The sequence below is a fragment of the Rhamphochromis longiceps genome, linkage group LG16, assembly GCF_057381845.1.
Source record: "Rhamphochromis longiceps isolate RC_006_pf linkage group LG16, R_longiceps_female_GT1.1, whole genome shotgun sequence".
NCBI classification, from domain to species: Eukaryota; Metazoa; Chordata; class Actinopteri; order Cichliformes; family Cichlidae; genus Rhamphochromis; species Rhamphochromis longiceps.
This window is the reverse complement of record NC_140572.1, coordinates 2883502-2903679: the sequence shown is the minus strand read 5'-3', so window position 1 is coordinate 2903679 and position 20178 is coordinate 2883502. Positions and strand designations below refer to the sequence as shown.

General features: G+C 40.4%; 1 protein-coding gene across 2 annotated transcripts in view; it reads left to right on the top strand.

Annotated features, from left to right (window-relative positions):
• The first annotated feature begins 13100 nt into the window (after positions 1-13100).
• Positions 13101-20178, top strand: part of LOC146650368 (titin-like) — a 218405-nt gene continuing 211327 nt past the window's right edge. For both annotated transcript variants that reach the window (XM_085383775.1, XM_085383778.1), the window contains exons 1-3: positions 13101-13355; positions 19060-19163; positions 19236-19439. In XM_085383775.1, coding sequence (XP_085239901.1) covers positions 19073-19163; positions 19236-19439 — 295 coding nt within the window. In that variant the 5' untranslated portion in view covers positions 13101-13355; positions 19060-19072. The remainder of the gene's footprint in view (positions 13356-19059; positions 19164-19235; positions 19440-20178) is intronic.

The following is a 20178-nucleotide window of genomic DNA, read 5'->3' as shown; positions in this document are numbered from 1 at the left end:
ACAACTGACAGCTGTTATTTTAATCAGCCTGTTTCAGTTCTGTTAAACTAAGTACCACAAAGTAATGTGGTAACATCTGGACTGACGAGTTTACTGTCAGCATTTTAATCAGCTAGTTTAAAGGCTGTAGGCTGCAGCCGTTGCTCTAACACTGTATAAATGTAACAGGGCTCAGTTCTAACAGTCTGAGCTGCTTCCAGCTTTATTTGTGAAGAGCGCAGCAGCTTCCAAAACACGCAGCGAGCTCGTACAGCTGGGAGGTAATATTTTCATAATCAGCTCCCATCTCTCCTGTGGACTCCTTAATGTCTCCAGTCTGAGATCAGCACAGCCCTGCCCTCCAGCACCACCAGCAGCAGCAGCAACATTGTACCCATCAGGTAAAACATCGGCTTCGTTTGCTTCACACTGTCCCCACATGATGATGATGATATAGTATGATGTGATCTGATTATTAGATTCTTGATGAATGTGGGTTGTTGTGTTTCAGCCTGGTTCTGTTTGCCCCTTTTTAACTCTGAGCCCTGCCCCTTCAAACAATGTCAGCACGGCTTAATCATGTGATTCCTACAGAAAAGCATCAATTTAATGTTTAAAAGGTGAACACTTCAAGAAATCTGTTCCTCAACAGACACATTGTTTGAATAATTCTTTTAAATAACACTAAGTAAAATATAGCAATATACACTTCTTAAGCAACAACCTCCGCCTTCATTTCCTCTGTTACATGCTGTGCTTTTTTTAACCCGTCCATTTGTTCACCTAATGGGTGACACTGTTTCATTGGGGTTTACTCTTTCAGCTGTCCTCAGCTGACGGATTAGTCATTGGACACTGCTGTTCCTCTTGTGAGAGGCTGACATGTCTGGCTGCTGTTAAAGCCTCCGACTCTAAAAATAATCTTACCAAAACTATATTCAGTTACACTAACACCAGGCTGGTTAAAACCCCAAGAAAGCAGTTATAACCAAAGCCCAGCAGTTATAACACAAAATGTGATAAACAATATACTGGATTAAAAAACAGCCCCAGGGCAGCTGTTTCTCACTAACCTTATTCACAATCTCTTGGATAGAATTTCGTGGGACAGTCAAAGGGGTGAACGCTTCAGTTATTTAAGCATCATATTTGCTTTTCATGTAATATGTGCTGCTGGTTTCATTGATGTCCTCCAAATTTCCATCCACGGCTTTGAGCCAGAGAATGTCAGAGACCCCAGTCCAAGTTGGACAGAAACTTTCAGCTCAAAGTGGGAGTTCATCAGTTTTCCCTTCTATGTTCCCGACCTCACCGTATCCACAAACTGTGGGTAGCAACAAAGCAATGAGATTTAGAAAAAGAGGGACAGAACTTCTGAAAGCCAGCTCAACGTATCATGAGTTTGGTAAGAGTTTGGTCATGTGGGAGACGCTCAGTGTGCAGCTGCTACTTCCCCACGTTGGCTGGTGGTGACCACTGAATAGCAGACAGCTGCCTCCTAACACACAGTCATCCATAATAATACTGGCTGACTGCAATATTGTCTAAATCTTTATCTTTAATAAAAGTGTGTGATTTGCATTCTCACCCTTCAGAAGCTCATTTTTAGCCAGGAAATCCCTGATTACTGTAATCCACAATCATGTTAATGCATTCAATCATGATATTAACTTCAGCCTTAACGTTGGTGGTCAGTTATGATTCATAAATACTCGAATCTGGTGACAGTGGTACGGAAAGCCAGCGCAGGATTCAGGATGTTTCTATCTGATAATAAGTTTATTGAACACATCAGATGATTTTTTTAGCTGAATCTTTGCTGTGACTCGTCTGGGAAACTTGATAGATTACACTGGCTTCTTTTTTTTTTAGTATTTCTTGCTGATGATGAATGATGAAAAATACACTGCAGTAGTATTATTATATGTTTATGTATATACAGTGGGAAAAATAAGTATTAAGTACCGATCATCAATTTATGATCGTGTTCATGTTTAAAAAATAAAAATAAGATTAAGAAAACACTTAAAAGCTTTTCTGTGTCCTTTTGCCTGTTAAATAAATGTCAAAGTGCATCACCGACTGCAGATTTGAGTTTTTATTGTGGACTTAGAAACACCTGCATTATATATATATATATATATATATATATATATATATATATATATATATATATATATATATATATATATATATATATATATATATATATATATATATATATATAAGAGCTAAGATACTGCGCAGGACCCTCAAGCTCCCAGGCCTCTGGTAGAGGACCCGAGCTTGAAGGATAAACCGCCCGCAGGGGCGTGCTGGGTGTTTATATATTTACATGCGGCTATAGTCGCTGCATTACCTACTAACTACATGAGATGCTGCACAGATAACAGAGCATCAACTGCTGTGCACCTTTTCCAGAGTGCTGATCTCTTTGGCCTCCCACAACGTGTCAGGGGTGATGAGTGAGAATATTGATATTGCACGGTTTATGATTGAACATCGAGGGCCAAACAAAGGAAGCTTTATGGTTGGACGAAGTGTGCATAATCAAAGAATTGAAAGATTGTGGGGTGAACTAAACAGAGTTGTGTCAGCATACTTTAAAAACCTTTTCCTTTTTATGGAAAATGTTGGGATTTTAGATAGCACTGACCCATTTCATATTAGGGCTCTTCACCATGTATATCTTCCAAGAATGAACAGATCTGTGGATGAATTTGTAAATGAGTGGAACCATCACAGCTTAAGGACAATGGAAAATCACTCCCCGCTGCAGCTGTGGACTGTTGGAATGTTGCAACTTCCTCAGCATCACAGAGTCTCAGTCAAGTGCACTTCAAACATCCTTCTTACCATCACCAGCAGTTGACGGCTGACTAGAGGCAGCTCGACCCCTTGAGTGACGATGGAAATCATGGGATAGAAGTTTTTTGACAGCATGCCGCATGCTTCAGTTAAGTTATTAGTAAATTTGTTTGTGTTAATTAAAAAATGTATTTGAGTGCCAGACACTAAAAATTGTGAAATATCATGATACTGAAAAGGGTCCAAGACTATTATTTAGGTAAAAGTAAGGTAAAAAGACTGGTTTTATCTTCATATTCACTTGTGCCATTTAAATCATAAAAGTAGACAAATAAAGTGTTTAGACTACACTTTTCTTTCATGACAAACCATAATTGTCACAATACAAAATGTTACAGTATATGTTACATATGATTGTATGATGTACTAATTTATCTGTTAATAAACAGGAATTATGATTCATTCATTAAATAAAATATGTTACACATTTTAAACTCTTTAAACTCTTTTTTTTAAAGACACAAATTACATAAAAAGTAGGAACACAGAACCCTTCATTTGTGTATTTCTAGTACCCAGAGGAAGGAAATAATATTCTGCAGTAATAGGGCTGGTCTTAAAAAAACACAAATGAAAGAGGGGGGAAAAAACCCAAACAATCTACAATGAGCCTGTGTTATCAAGTAGTATAGTAAAATATGCAAACAAAATCCTTAAAACACTCCCTGCAAACCAGGTTATGTTTATTATCATTATCATTATTATTGTTTATAATACTTTGACAACATATAATAATTTGATAAGATTGTAATGTCATATAGTGTGATATAATGTTCACATTTCAACCTGTAACATAACCAGGTTTGACCAAACCAATGTCTGTCACATTTATAGACAACTTTGCTGCCAGCGTTGGAGATACTGTCTTTCCACCCAGTGTTGCCAACTCCTCAGTAAGGAAAATCGCTATTGGCTGTCCTAAAAGTCGCTAGAAGTCGCCAAATGACGTCATCGCCTAATTTGCATAATTGGTCATGCTAATGTAATTGTAACCTACGCTGTTGGAGAGAGAAATAGCATCGTGGTAGAGACATAAGGTGAGTAAAAAACGTCCTAAATGCCGTTTGAATTTATTTAGAACTACATATCAGAGACAAAACATGCCATATAAGCAGGAAAACTAATTAACTACAATCACAAAACAAAAAATGCCTCACATGTATAAACTGAAACAAAATTATTCCATCCATTCTCTTCGGCTTATCAAATCCATGTCTGATTTGAAAGTAGTGTACACTGCATGAACTGGTATTTAAGCTGTAATTTGAAAGACACACATGAAGCTTATTTAGGCTATACAGTCCTACTGCTGTCCAGGGTGTACTCTGATGCGGGTTAACAACATTAACAAAAAAAGGAAAATAAAAAATGCATATGCAAAATAGAAAAAAAACCCCAAATCCTCATCATGTCAACAATCCTTAAGAAAACACATCATGCTCTTCCAAATCCTGGTGAATTCCGTATTGCAAAATCCATGTCTGATTTGAAAGTAGTGTACACTGCATGAACTGGTATACGAAGGATATTTTCACAAGTATTGGCCACTGGAAATCTGCAGTTAGTGACGAACTCAAGGCTTGGCTTTGGAGAGAAACCCAGGGCTGGTATGCTGTCACATCCAGTGCAGAAAACAAGAATATCTTCCAAAGAGACATCACTTTCAACTATAAGATAGAAAAATACAAAATGATAATGAGATTCTGACTAAGATGTTGATGTACAGATACATTAAATTACCAAAAGATTAAATCAAAAGTGAAACATGTATATTTTTTTAAAATTAAACTGTAATTTGAAAGACACACATGAAGCTTATTTAGGCTATACAGTAAAACCACAATGTCAAAAAAAGAAGTTAGTGAAGACCACAACATTAAATGTACGTGGATGCAGAAATAGCCTATTATTAGTACTCAGTACACAGGATTGGTAATAATTTATTTATTTAGTTATCCTCCTATTTATCCTGTTATTTATTTATCCTGTTAATACACTGAAGTCAAACTGAAATCACATTTGGATACAATGTTGTAAACCCAGCACTTGCATCGGTACCATCTATCTACCTTTTTTGTTATGGCGCCTATGTCTGTGATTTCATGATGCTGCTGCACAAAAGTGAGAATTTTGATTTATGGTCAAACAATGTGCCAAATAGTAAACTCACATTCTGCCTCCTGAAGATAGTCTTGCCAGAAAGCCAGAGTCCGGCACTCGTAGTGCATTACTCCCTCGATCGGAGTGAATGATCTGGAATAGATTCTCCCTATCAGTTGCTCTCAGAGCCATTCCAGCTTTCACGAAAAGACACTTCATCTGAAGAGGGTATGTCTGTAGAGCATCTAGGAGAGCTACAGACCTCAAGCCATCTCTGAACCTAGCCAAAATAAAACAAAATCAAATTGTATTTTATATTACTATTATTATATTTGTATTTGATGGGATTTGGAACCTGTATCATAACAAGAGGTTTTGAGGTTTTATTAAGAGAAATTTCTGAACTAATTACATTTTGCTTCCCTGTGGACTGCTGTATCAGAGGTGAAGAACATTTTCCCCCTTACAGGGCCAGACTGTCTCAGATACAGATAACGAATGCCTATACATGGAGCAACTGAGCTGAAACATGACACACAGGGACCTGTCATGAACTGGAGTAAAAGTGACACATTGCTTTCAAATACATCTGGTCTCTTGTTCCATTGGCATACATTGGCATTTTTATTTTTATTTTTATTTTTATTCCTATTTATTCTATTTATCCCCTTCGTATATTTTATTTATATTTGTCTCTGTATTTATATATGTGTGTGTGTGTGTGTGTGTGTGTGTGTGTGTGTGTGTGTGTGTGTGTATATATATAATATTCTGTAACTCTGTAACTTCTGTCGGTGCTGTGCTTTTTGGAAACCGAATTTCCCAGAGGAACCCACCCGAGGGATTAATAAAGTTTTATCTTATCTTATCTTATCTTATCTTATCTTATCTTATCTTATCTTATCTTATCTTATCTTATCTTATCTTATACCTTTTCCGTCAGTCTGCAGTCAACCCAAATGCTACTCAGTTTGAATCTATTTTTATTTACATATTTAAACACATGCCTACATCGGCACAGATACAACGTTTTATGTGAATTTTAATCTCATGAATGAAAGATATCTGTTTTGTTATGAACTGTACTAGAATGGAGCGCTACAGACCTGTACCACCCAAACAGGCTAATACCATTGTTTCACAACACAATGACTTTAGTTTGACAGGCTTAATTTTTTACCATGACAGTATGTGTTTAGACATGCCTTTCAAAAGGTGCACGGGTCCGTTGAAGGACATACCAGTGAGCAGTTTCTTGTTTGTTTTGAAGTGTTATGCAAACATTGTGACCAGCAAGACTGATCAAGCTGGCTGCCTGTGCAACTGCATCTTGCAGCTGTAGATCATTCTCGGCCTGTACGATCTAAAAACAATATGAGGAAATTAAAAAATGAATTATCTGACTCTACTATTTAGTAGAACATACAAAACTAATAGCTCCAGTGATTTACATTACATTAACCCTATGAAACCCCATAACCGATCAGGAGGCTGAGGTATAAGTTATTAAGCTGGAAAACAAGTCCAATCATTAAATTCTGAAAACTGAAACTTGGAGTTTCTTGGGCAGTAACCAACAGAACCACAACCTGCCACACACATTTTTATTTCTTCCTTCTTGTAGCCATTAAAATGTTTGATCTTTTACTAGAAAAATAAAAAATAAATAAAGACTGATAGAAAGGTGCAGGACTCGGGCAAGAAAAATTAGGGAAGTGTTAGTAAAAATGTTGGACAAGCAAAAAAAGACCTACAATGAAATTGAAAGAACCAAAGGAAAATATGCTCACAGACTGCACTTGTGACCTCGTGACCCTTTGGTGAATGACTTGCAGAAAACCTGCAGCAGGTAATTCAGTATGATTTCATCATGATGCAAGAAAAACACAGAAATGTTTAAACAATGCTGAGTTGGTACCTAAGTATACAGGGAGTGCAGAATTATTAGGCAAGTTGTATTTTTGAGGAATAATTTTATTATTGAACAACAACCATGTTCTCAATGAACCCAAAAAACTCATTAATATCAAAGCTGAATGTTTGTGGAAGTAGTTTTTAGTTTGGTTTTAGTTTTAGCTATTTTAGGGGGATATCTGTGTGTGCAGGTGACTATTACTGTGCAGAATTATTAGGCAACTTAACAAAAAACAAATATATACCCATTTCAATTATTTATTTTTTACCAGTGAAACCAATATAACATCTCCACATTCACAAATATACATTTCTGACATTCAAAAACAAAACAAAAACAAATCAGCGACCAATATAGCCACCTTTCTTTGCAAGGACACTCAAAAGCCTGCCATCCATGGATTCTGTCAGTGTTTTGATCTGTTCACCATCAACATTGCGTGCAGCAGCAACCACAGCCTCCCAGACACTGTTCAGAGAGGTGTACTGTTTTCCCTCCTTGTAAATCTCACATTTGATGATGGACCACAGGTTCTCAATGGGGTTCAGATCAGGTGAACAAGGTGGCCATGTCATTAGTTTTTCTTCTTTTATACCCTTTCTTGCCAGCCACGCTGTGGAGTACTTGGACGCGTGTGATGGAGCATTGTCCTGCATGAAAATCATGTTTTTCTTGAAGGATGCAGACTTCTTCCTGTACCACTGCTTGAAGAAGGTGTCTTCCAGAAACTGGCAGTAGGACTGGGAGTTGAGCTTGACTCCATCCTCAACCTTTCTGGCGTCTGAGTCGGACTGGAGCTCTCTGCCCTTTACCAATCCAGCCACGGGCCCATCCATCTGGCCCATCAAGACTCACTCTCATGTCATCAGTCCATAAAACCTTAGAAAAACCAGTCTTGAGATATTTCTTGGCCCAGTCTTGACGTTTCAGCTTGTGCGTCTTGTTCAGTGGTGGTCGTCTTTCAGCCTTTCTTACCTTGGCCATGTCTCTGAGTATTGCACACCTTGTGCTTTTGGGCACTCCAGTGATGTTGCAGCTCTGAAATATGGCCAAACTGGTGGCAAGTGGCATCTTGGCAGCTGCACGCTTGACTTTTCTCAGTTCATGGGCAGTTATTTTGCGCCTTGGTTTTTCCACACGCTTCTTGCGACCCTGTTGACTATTTTGAATAAAACGCTTGATTGTTCGATGATCACGCTTCAGAAGCTTTGCAATTTTGAGACTGCTGCATCCCTCTGCAAGATATCTCACTATTTTTGACTTTTCTGAGCCTGTCAAGTCCTTCTTTTGACCCATTTTGCCAACGGAAAGGACGTTGCCTAATAATTATGCACACCTGATATAGGGTGTTGATGTCATTAGACCACACCCCTTCTCATTACAGAGATGCACATCAAATTCAAATTCAAATTCAAATTTTATTTGTCACACACACACAACCATACACAGTATGACATGGGGGTGAAATGCTTGTAGCTGTACAATGCCCGACCATTAAATGACAGAAGAAAAGTTTTACAATATTTACAATTTACTACAAAAATTTACAAATTAACTTAGGAATTTACAGTAAAGAATGTGCAAATAGCAGAAGAGATTATAAAGATAAGGATTATAAATTATAGGAATTATAGGATTATAGGAAATGTGTGGTGGTGCGTGTGGTGATGTGTGTGAGAGTCCAGTCTTATAGTGACGTGTTTGGGAGAGTCCAGTCCTACACCTGGTTCAGGGCCTGAATAGCCTGGGGGAAGAAGCTCCTCCTCATTCTCTCTGTTTTGGCCTTAAGGGAGCGGAAGCGCTTCCCAGACCTCAACAGTGAGAAGAGTCCATTGTTGGGATGGGAGAGGTCCATCATAATCTTCCTAGCTTTGGACTTGCACCGCTTGGTGTAGATGGACAGCAGGTCAGGGAGCTCTGATTGAATGATGTGTTCTGCCGAGCGCACCACCCTTTGCAGATCTCGTCTGTCCTGCTTGGTGCTGTTCCCAAACCAGGTGCAGATGTTTGACGTCAGGACGCTCTCGATGGTGCAGGAGTAGAAGTTCTTGAGCACCTTCAGTGGCAGATGGAAGTCTCTAAGTCTTCTGAGGAAGAAGAGACGCTGACGGGCTTTCTTAACCAGGGTGTTGATGTGACAGGACCATGACAGGTCCTGAGTGATGTGGACACCCAGGTATCGGAAACTGTCCACTCTCTCCACTGGCGTGCCACTGATGATGAGGGGTTTGTAATTCCTCGCCTGCTTTGTAGTGAAGTCCACGATCAGCTCCTTAGTCTTGCTGACGTTTAGGAGGAGGTTATTCTCCTGGCACCAGGTCTCCAGGTTCCTAATCTCCTCCAGGTAGGCCGTCTCGATGTTGTCGGAGATCAGGCCCACAACAGCAGTGTCGTCAGCAAACTTGACAATGGAGGTGGTGTCGGATGTGGCTACACAGTCATAAGTGTACAGTGAGTACAGCAGGGGGCTTAAAACACAGCCCTGAGGCACTCCAGTGCTGAGTGAGATGGAGGGGGAGACTTGTTTTCCTACCCTCACTGATTGGGGTCTGTCTGTGAGGAAGTTGAGGATCCACTGACACAGTGATGAGCTGAGTCCTAGATCCGTCAACTTGGTGAAAAGCTTAGAGGGAATTATTGTGTTGAATACTGAACTGTAGTCCACGAACAGCATCCTAACATAATTCCCTCTGCCAGTGTCCAGGTGACTCAGGGATGTGTGGAGCAGGTGAGATATGGCATCGTCTGTGGAACGATTAGTCCGGTAAGCAAACTGAAGTGAGTCGATGGTGGGAGGAAGTGAAGAAGTGATGTGATCTCTCATCAGTCTTTCAAAACACTTCATCACAATTGAAGTCAGTGCTACTGGACGGTAGTCATTGTGGCAAGCGGGCTGTTGTTTCTTTGGAACAGGGACAATAATGGACCGTTTGAAGCACGTGGGAACCACAGCTTGGGCCAGGGAGAGGTTGAAGATCTCCGTGAACACCGGTGCTAGTTGATCAGCGCAGGCTCTAAGGACCCGGCCAGGGATTGCATCTGGTCCTGCTGCCTTCCTGGTGTTCACCCTCCTGAAGGTGTTCCTCACGGCATGCTCTGTGATGACGAATGCATTTTCTTCACTGGTGCACTCCGAGCGCGCGCAGCCGTTTGTTGTTTTAATTGCTGCGGCGTCGAAGCGAGCATAAAACGTGTTCAGCTCATCAGCCAGTGAAGCATCTGCATTCATCATTGAAGAAGCTGGTCGTTTATAGTCCGTTATAGTCCGCAGTCCTTTCCACAGGCTCCTAGAGTCGCACTGTCGTAGCTGTGACTCTAGTTTTTCCCCGTAGCTCCGCTTTGCCTTTCGGACCGCGCTGCGCACGTTGTAGGACGCAGCCTTGTATAGGTCCATATTACCGGAGACAAGCCCTTCATTGTAGGCAGCGGTGCGTGATCTCAGAGCGTCGCGGATGTTTTTATCCACCCACGGCTTCTGGTTGGGAAACGTTCGGATGATAGTTCTTTCTGCTGTGTCGTCCGCTAGTTTCCCGATAAATCCCACAACCGCTTCCATAAACATGTTGATGTCATCAGAGCTGCGCCGAAACATGTCCCAGTCTGCGTCATCCAGTGCGTCCTGCAGCGCGGCCACCGATTGGTCCGTCCAGCGAGCGACCTCCCTCCTGATTGGTGGTTGCTGCTTTAGCCTTTGTTTGTAATCAGGGATGAGGAAGATGGCGGAATGGTCCTATTTCCAAATGCCGGCAGGGGCTGAGCCTTGTAACAGTTCTTGAACGGGGTGTAGCAGTGGTCTAATGTCCTCGTGCCCCGGGTGGGGCAGTTGATGTGCTGGTGAAGGTTGTGAAATGTCCGTTTGAGATTCACTCTGTTAAAATCTCCCATAACAATGAGTGCGGCATCTCGGTGAAGTGTTTGTTGATGTGTGAGAGCCTCATGTAGCTCACATAAGGCAGTGTCCGAGTCCGCGTGAGGCGGAATGTAAACAGTGCAGGCAATGACCGCAGTGAATTCCCGAGGGAGATAGAAAGGGCGACACTTAACGATCAAAAGCTCCAGATTGGGCGAGCAAGAGCGTGTGAGTGGGGAGATGTTTGTGCTGTTGCACCATCTGTTGTTCACCATCAAACACACTCCACCACCTCTTTTCTTCCCCGACTCCATTGTCCTGTCCATGCGGTAAACCGAAAAGAACCCCGTCGGCTGCACGGCGTGGTCTGGTATCGCTGGGTTCAGCCAAGTCTCAGTGAAGCAGAGGAGGTTGCAGTCCCGAATGTCTCTCTGGAACTTGATTCTGGCTTTGAGGTCATCAAGCTTGTTCTCGATGGATTGAACATTGGCTAGCAGGATACTGGGCATGGGTGCGCGGTGTGCGCGAGCCCGTAGCCTGTTCCTGATGCCGGCTCTTTTACCTCGAGGCCGTCGCTTAGGGTCGCGTCCTTTGTTCTCTCTCAGGATCTCCTTTGGCCAGGTTGGGTCCGGAGTTAAACATGGTGAAATGTTCGTGTACTGCAGACCAATAGAAACCAAAGTGTCTCTACTGTAGCGGATTTGTGTGTTTTGCATGATGCCCATGCAAGATTATCGCAGATATAGCAAAAAGTGACGAAAAACTGCAAAAAGTGGAGAAGTTAGGGCAGAGCATCCAGCACGGCAGCCGACCTCACCGGCGCCATTTTGTATCATCACCTAATATGCTTAATTGGTAGTAGGCTTTCGAGCCTATACAGCTTGGAGTAAGACAACATGCATGAAGAGGATGATGTGGACAAAATACTCATTTGCCTAATAATTCTGCACTCCCTGTATATAAAGTGGTGAGCTATAGAGAAATGTAACAAGAACTTGCCGTGTAGTGATAGAATGTCAAGAGTGTGTTTGATACTGGATGAAAATTGCACAGTACTAAATAAAAGATACAAAACAGTGTTACAACTTGTCAACAGTATTTTGATTCTAACTCTTGTTTCTTACTTGCAGAACTTTCAGTAAAATGTTGGACGTAGTCCGAAGCTCTACCAGATTCAACAAAGGAGGCTCTGGATCCACATTAAAAATGACAATAAATCAGTTATTTACTCTAGACCTAAGAGTGGATAGGACTGACTTTGTGGTTTGCATGTTTGCTATTTTTTACAAATGACTTATTTTTTTGTTTGAGGTTTTTTTAGAGGAGGAATCATCTACATCAGCGGTCCCCAACCCCCGGGCCACAGACCGGTACCGGTCAGTGAGTCGTTTGGTACCGGGCCGCGAGAGTTGAGGCTCGGGTGTGAAATGTATGGTTTTCAGGGTTTTTATCGGTTTTTAGTGTTATTTTGTTATCGTTTTTATCGTTAACTCGGTTTTCCTGGGTCTTTTCACGTGTGTTATGAATAAATCTACTTTTTTCGGTACCGGTACTAGTTTTATTTTGTTGTATTTATCCGTCGTGCAAAAAATATCGTCGGGCATAAACCGGTCCGTGGTGCAAAAAAGGTTGGGGACCGCTGATCTACATGTACTAAATATTATTTTCAGACAGCTAACAATCAATACACAAGTCTCAACAATCGCCAATATTGCCAATAGTAACCTGGCAAGTTTACTAACTTACTTAAGTCAGTTTTTTCTTAGTTTGTAAAGTCGTCTGTCCCTTCAGCCTAATCTGCATCTTCGCACTCGGACCATTTTCACTTTCACTTATGAGAAACAAAAAAGAAGAAATTCACTCTGTGATCCTAGTCGTTAGCAGGTTTTAGACTCAGTTTTAACACCAGGTTAATAACTCTATTAGGCAGGTGGAGATTCTTAACATCAAAGATAAAATCAATACAATACATTTGAAAAGCCTCTTCAACTGATTGTGGAGTACATTAATGCATTCACATAGTGATAAGAAAAATCAACATCCAGGTGTTTGTTAGCGAGAGATAAAAGAGCAAACGTTGTATTATACTACTGAGTCACCATCAGATGAGCCCCCACCCTATCTGCAGAGAAACGTGGAAGGTTGGCATTGATCAGATGATCAGATTGAGTTTATCGATGACTTTTGTAACACTTCAACTTTCAAACAAATCTCCTGATTCTTTGAAGCACATACAGTGAGGAAGAGGCTGCCTTGAGTAAAGCAGCTGACAGGTGTGACGAGTTGCACAAAATGTCTGCCTTTCCTCCCACAATCCCCTGCATTGCTGTACAGAGCTGACCAATGTCATGTGGTGCCCTGTGTGATGTCACAGCAGTATAAAGGCCTCACTCGGCCGACCAGCTGCCCTGAGCAGAGTCAGCGTTCCCAGCCTGGACGCCTCGGCTGGAGGGACTGCTGTTACGAGGAAAACTACAAAACTACACGGCGGCGTAGGCCTGTAGTTTTGTTTTTTTCTTTGGGGTTCCTTTGAGGCTCAACTGTTCCCCTTTTGGATTTTCTGACTCCGTTTTCTGGATAAAGATTTTAGATTTCCTGCTGAGCGCCCAAATCTGGGCTTCCCAGGCATCCTTGTCCAGACAAGTAAGTGTCTTTAAAGTTTTTTAAACTGTTGTGAATAATGAGCTCCAACGGAGAACCAGACAAAGTGATCTTTTTATATTTTTTTAGCTGAAGGTTAGAGCAGGGCATCCCAGAATAGCCGCTGAGAACATCAGATTGGATCCCAGCTGAGTGGCTGATGGCTTTTTAAGGGAATCAGCAGCAGGGCTATCAGTTGCCCCTCCAGATATGTGCCACATGGTGCCTGTCAATCAAACTGAGATGTGTTGGGTTGGAGGTGGTGATATTTTTAGTCGTTGGCTTTAGCGCCCAACCCCCGGGCACGGGGTGGTGGTGACTGACTGCAGCAACACTTCAAGGAAGCTTTTATTTTAGATTTGAGAATAGTCAACAGCTGAGCCGAGTTTGTATTTTAGTTTTATTAAATGTATTTACAATAAATTTAATATCATTTAGTTAATATAATGTTTTGAGCTTGTGTTTTATTTTTCAAGTGGAGGTTCTTGCATTTGGCTCATTTACGCTGTCATTGCTTTTAAGATGTTTCCAGACGTGTCCTATAACGAAACAGCCCAAGAACATTGATTTGCAATCTTAAAAAGTACATAAAATCTGAGTTAAGTGTTTTGTTGTTGCATTAAATATATTTACTTTGGAAAGTAATTTATTTTAACTGTTTATAAAAAGCATATAATATGAATACAAATGAATAAAGTTAATTAGAAAGCAGGACTCAGGTTTCACAGAAAACGTAATAATCCTAAGAATTATTAGCAAGTCATCTTATTTCTGCTTCTAAAGCTGAAATGATTGCAAAATAATAATAATTCATTGTTTACATTATTATTGCTTTTATGCTTATTATAATTGAGCAGCAAACGAACGTTTCAGTCCAAACAGTCTGAACTCTGGAGGGGTGAGAGTGTAACTAATGTGTTATAAACGCTCCCCTTGCTTTGCCTCGGGCTCAGTTTCTGAACTGTGACATCATGTGCATCATGTGCATGTTCAGTGTTTCATTTCATCTGTTTAGCTATATCATGCTGTTATTGTTCAGTAGGTCCCACATCATAACTGTTATGATATTATTACTCCACATGATATAAAGATGAGAACATGTTTCTTAAGAGGTTTAAAAATGTTGAAAAACTCATGTTAATCATTTAAAAGTAAAAAATATATGTCTTTATGTTTTTATTCACATAATGTTTTTAGGGGCTTATGATAGTCCTTTTTGTTATTTATTACACAATGATTAATATAAATTGTTAATTATTTACTAATTTTAAATAAAAAAATTAAAATAATAAAATATATATACTGTTTTATGATGATGACATATATGATTTTATATATAATATTATTAATGTGGTTATTAAAATAATAAATATTAACATTGTGATTCTCTGGATGGAGAGTAAATTTTATGGTATTCAAAAGATCAGATTAATTAGAATGAACTGTCAGATATTCGAATGTTCATCTTTAGCGTGAAGGAAACAAATGAAACTTTACAATTGGAAATGAAATTAAATAAAAAATAAATAGATAAACATTTAAAAATTAATTCTATTAATGGCCCATTCTCCTTACAAAGTGAGATTAAGAATTTTAGCTCCATGGTTACGGCAATAAGATAATTCCACACATCATAACATCTCAAATAAAATTATTGATGTCTTTATGTTGAAATGATTCTTTATTTTCTGATTTGAAGCTCACCATTTTTTGTTTTCTTGAGATTTTCGACTAGTTAGAATAGAATAGAATAGAATAGAATAGAATAGAATAGAATAATCCTTTAATTTTCCCACAAGGGGAAATTTGGGTGTAACAGCAGCCAGAAAGACACATATACAACAAACAGTACACAGGACACAGAACAGAAACATACACAGTTTTTCTTACATATTTACATCGAGGACAGTGGTTACCAAAAACAGATTGCTGTACAGTTATTAAATTAAATAAAATTAAATACAGATAAGAGGCAAACCAGGTTATAATGTGAACCGGTTGATAAGATAGTGCAGTTACAGCGCTGACGTAAACATCTGTGTTTGTTGGGAGCAGTTCTGATCGTGCAGTCTGACAGCTGCAGGGAGGAAGGACCTGCAGAAACACTCCTTCATGCATCGAGGATGCAGCAGTCTGTCACTGAAGCAGCTCTGCAGTTCAGCAACTGTTGAAGTTGCTAAGTTGAAGCTGAATTACCTTAATAACCAGAGTGGGAGTTATTTCATGCCTCCAACAGCAACAGCTGTCAGTCTTTGTGCATTGTAAAGTTGACAAAACTCTCAGGTGGCCTGGACCAGATCCAGGAGGACTCCAGTGCCAGTCAAGACCAGTCAGAGCCAGTTTCACCAAAAAGGGCCAGTAAGACGCCCGGCAGAGCTTAGCAGTGCCAGTGAATGCTGCTGATAACGAATGAAACACTGATAAAGACAAACAAAATCCATAAGTTTTCCCTTCAGGCAGTGGGACAAATTCCTGTGTGACGGGAATGTCGCTGATCAATCAAACTAGGTCAAGTTTCACTGCCCTCGCTGACTCCAGTCTACTGATTTATTGACAGTTCATTAAATAGTGTGAACAGTTTCTAAATAATATAAAGCACATCGTTGACGTTCATCTTCTGATGTTGCCTGAAACAGAATTAATTATAATTAATGTGAAGAAAATTAAGCTCAAATAGGAAATGTATTCAGCCAAGTTAGACAAACAAATGTAATTCTTACCATGTTGTTCGTGTAAGTGTGACTTTTTCTTTCTACTAGCTTCTTCAGAAGGATACTGAGGCACTCCTAAAGCAGCAGAGTAATATTTGACTGATGAGTGGTGCTGTGAAAAACACTTTCTCTGTAGTTTCTGTAGTTTCAGTGCTTTTCCTAAACTTTCTGCCGTGATCCGGGACTAGCCTGGTTCAGGGGCACCTGCAGAGTTTTTCCGTAGGGGTGGCCACATGGGGGGTGGCTCAGCAAAAACAGAATTTTCAGTTTTATTATGCTGTTGTCAAATATAGGTTACTTGAAAAATATGTGTGTGTGGGGGAGGGGGGTTGCCTAGTTAATTTCCTGCTATTAAAGTCGATATCACTTAAAATAGGTAATTGATTGGTTGACTGAAGGTCCCAACCATCACTTTAATGATTCTCAGCACAGCTGAGCAGAAGCAGCTCAAGATTCTCAGACTGGAGCAAACGTGTTCAGGAAATAAGTATAAGATCATGGAAGAGTGTGAACTGCTGCTTGTCTCTTTGTTGGCAGTGATCCGTCCAGGGATTGGCACCAGCCCCCCTTGGTGCCCCCAGCTGGGTTTCCCACTGGTTGGACATAAACCTGAGAAACGTGCAGGATGCAGTCATACGTAACAGCTGCCTAATTTGGCTCCTTTTGAGCCCGGGAAGTTTAGAAGTTCATTTCCAATGCAGGCATCAGCAACAGTATTCGTTTGGTGACTACCAGCAGCTGTTTTGCTTCCACTCTCCCACCACTCGTGAATGAGAATCCAAGACGAAGCAATGCTAAGTGAGCTAGCCACCCTTACAAACATGAACTCAGACATAATGCCTGTGACTGTGGGCTGGAAGATGCCTTTATTAATCTGAAAGTGGCACTAAGAAACTTCTCATTTCAAACTTCCTGTTAATGCAAGTGGCTGATAGCAATGGCTAGAGTCACATTTGTAAAATACAGCCTTTACTGCTATTAAAGGGTCTTTGCCTCACACTATATAACACCTTGAGGCGACTGCTGTGGCTTTCCTTTAAGAATATGTAAAGTAAACATGTAAAATTTTACAATTTCATTTTTTACAAAAAAGTTCAATTATTAGATAAAAACCCTGAGGAAAAGCAAACTATCATAAAATCACAGCCCAGTCTACTGAACGAACTGAAACCTGAGAGCAGTTTCCCAGTTTTAAGCTGGTGTTCTGATCTGCCTGATCAGCTAGTGGTTTATCAGCCAGACTCTGAGGAGCCTGGACTACATCTGGGGATGTCGCTCCTAAAATAAACTCAGCAGAGTTCCTGTCAGCACACTAACCATCAAAGAGAAGCTGTGGACACAACATCTACAGAGCCTCAGATGCAGCTGTTTGTGTTTTTACATATGTTTTATTTACTGGAGTGAGCAGCAGTGGGATATTTGATGCAGTTTAATGAAGACAAAGATAGTGTAGTTTCATAGAGTGCTGAAAGATATTTGTTGTGGTCACATCTGAATATTTAAAAACTGATGCTGTGTATCTGTGTACTGTCTGATGGGCAAACTCTGTATGACATTCTGAGTGGAGATGATCTAATTCATCTGTGGTCGTTACCTAAACACAGGAAGATGTCTTCATTTTTGCAGATAAGAAATATAAAGACATGTATTTGGTACAGAATATGCAAAGGTTCATCCTGAAATATATTTTTCACTCAGATTATAGACCAGTGGTTTTTAACCTTGTTGGAGGTAACGAACCCCACCAGTTTCATGTGCGCATTCACTGAACCCCTCTTTTGTGAAAAATAAAATGTGATTTTTTTCAAATTCAAGACATAGATATGTTTTTTATTGGTGCACAAAATGAGCCGTGCATGTCACGGTGGAGGCTCTGCCGAACCCCTGGGATCGACTCACCGAACCCCTAGGGTTCGATCGACCCCGGGTTGAGAACCACTGTTATAGACGAACGTAATGCTTGTAACGTTGTTCTGCACATCCAAATGTGTCTTTCTTCATATCACCTATATTACCCACAATGCACCTTAAACTCATAGGACTCATATGTGAAGGTTACAGTATTACTCCTGTCACTGCATTATTGGGTAAAACTCTGCTGCAGTGGTGATTCCCTTTGAGATGTCCAAACTGAAGTAAAAGCCATCTTACTAACTTTGGAAGAGACAGCTTGTCTGAAGTCGTGCTGGTTTGACTGACAGCATGAAAAAACCCAAAGTCATCTCCCTTTGTTGCTGTTTCCAATGTAAAGGTAAAGTTAGCTTTAGATTTGTGCTTTACAGCCCTGTCTCTGTGGACAATTCAATAAAAAGGTAAAAACCATGAATTATGTCTATAAACAAAAATAGTTAGAGCCTATTTCTAAAAATCATCTGGACTCGTGAGTTAAACTAAGAAAATCTCAAGTCTTAACCCTATAATGAGTTTCTGAGACCTCGATCTCATCAGCATGATCAATACTTGCCATAATTTCAAAATGTTACGGACAAAACTCTTTTTTTTGTCTAACATTGTTGTTACCAAAAAGTTGCCAAAAACACCCAATATATGACATGCGATAAAAATATATAATAAATATAGAACAAAATATATCATACACAACATGATTTGGCAAAAAATAAATACACTTGTGGATTTTGTTTATGAGGGTTAATAAACATGGCTGGCTATTTTTTGATGGGTTGGGTCTTACAGGGTTAAAGACGACTCCTTAATTTTCTCCCAAACTGTAAAAAGCTAAAAACAAAGGTCTCACAACAATAGTTAGAGGCTGAAAACTGCTGAGCTGAACTGGAGCAGTCTTATAGAGTAGACCTTATTATCTCTCTGGACTGACTCCTGATGTCCACTTCCGAGCATGATGTGGAGTGATACTGATATGTGCTGCCGGGTAATGCCAACAATTCTTTGAAAGGACGTTTCATTTTATGCTGCACTAATTTGTTGATGTTGTTTGACGTGTCCACTGACTGTGTCTTTGTCTTATTTGTGTGTAGGGTGCCAGCCAACATGTCAACACAAGCACCGACATTCACACAGCCGCTACAGAGCGTCGTGGCACTTGAGGGTAGTGCCGCGACGTTTGAGGCTCAAATTAGTGGTAAGACAGCTTCCAGACTGAACCGACTCACATGTTGAACCCGACCATTTGTGACTGTTCTGTCGTCCACAGGTTCTCCAGTTCCCGAGGTGAGCTGGTTCCGCGATGGCCAGGTTCTTTCCACCACCACTCTGCCAGGTATACAGATCTTGTTCAGCGATGGCCGCGCTGTTCTGAGGATTCCTGCTGTGACGGCTGCACACAGCGGAAGGTTTTCTGTTAGAGCCACGAACGGAGCTGGACAAGCCACAAGCACCGCTGAACTCCTCGTTACAGGTGAGAGCAGGGAGGCTGGGACACCGGTGACCTGGGAAAACACAGGAAAAATACACTGAAGTATTTTCCCATTCAAATCACTGAATTCAGGCGTTCCAATCACTTACATAGTCACTGGCTCCTATAGCATTCAGGCTGCTTCTACAAACATTCGTGAAAGAATGGTTTGCTCTCAGACCTCAACCTCAAGGTCCGACAGGCCAAGTTTTCTAAAACCGTGGAAATGCAAAAGCCCAAGAACAACGTGATTTAAGTCATTCATTTCTTATACGTTACCTTTCTAGTACAAATCTCCATCATCTCCATTATCAGTTTGCAGTTTGCCTGCTTGCTCGTTGCTGTATCAGCATGGCAGTATTATAAAGGAATACCATCAAAAGCAACAGAGGCACAAATACATCCAAAAACAAATCATTAATGTTGCTATACGCTACAGTAAAGTGAATCTTAGATGAGATCCTCAAACTCTCTGTGGGTTAGTGCCAGTCTAAATGTATCCTGCTGGTCTTTAACAGGGGGGGGGGTCGTGTAACTTAATCCAGTGATAAACTCAGCATAGATGCAGCTGTTGCAGCACATCATTGCATAAAGTTATTAACAAACTTAAACCCACTGAGGTCTGAATCGTTGATTTTAATTTATTAACGATAATATAAAAGACATCAGGACTCATTTTATTATGTACACAGAGACACTTCTGGTACCAGGCTGGTTCAATTTCTTTCCATTTTTCAGTTTT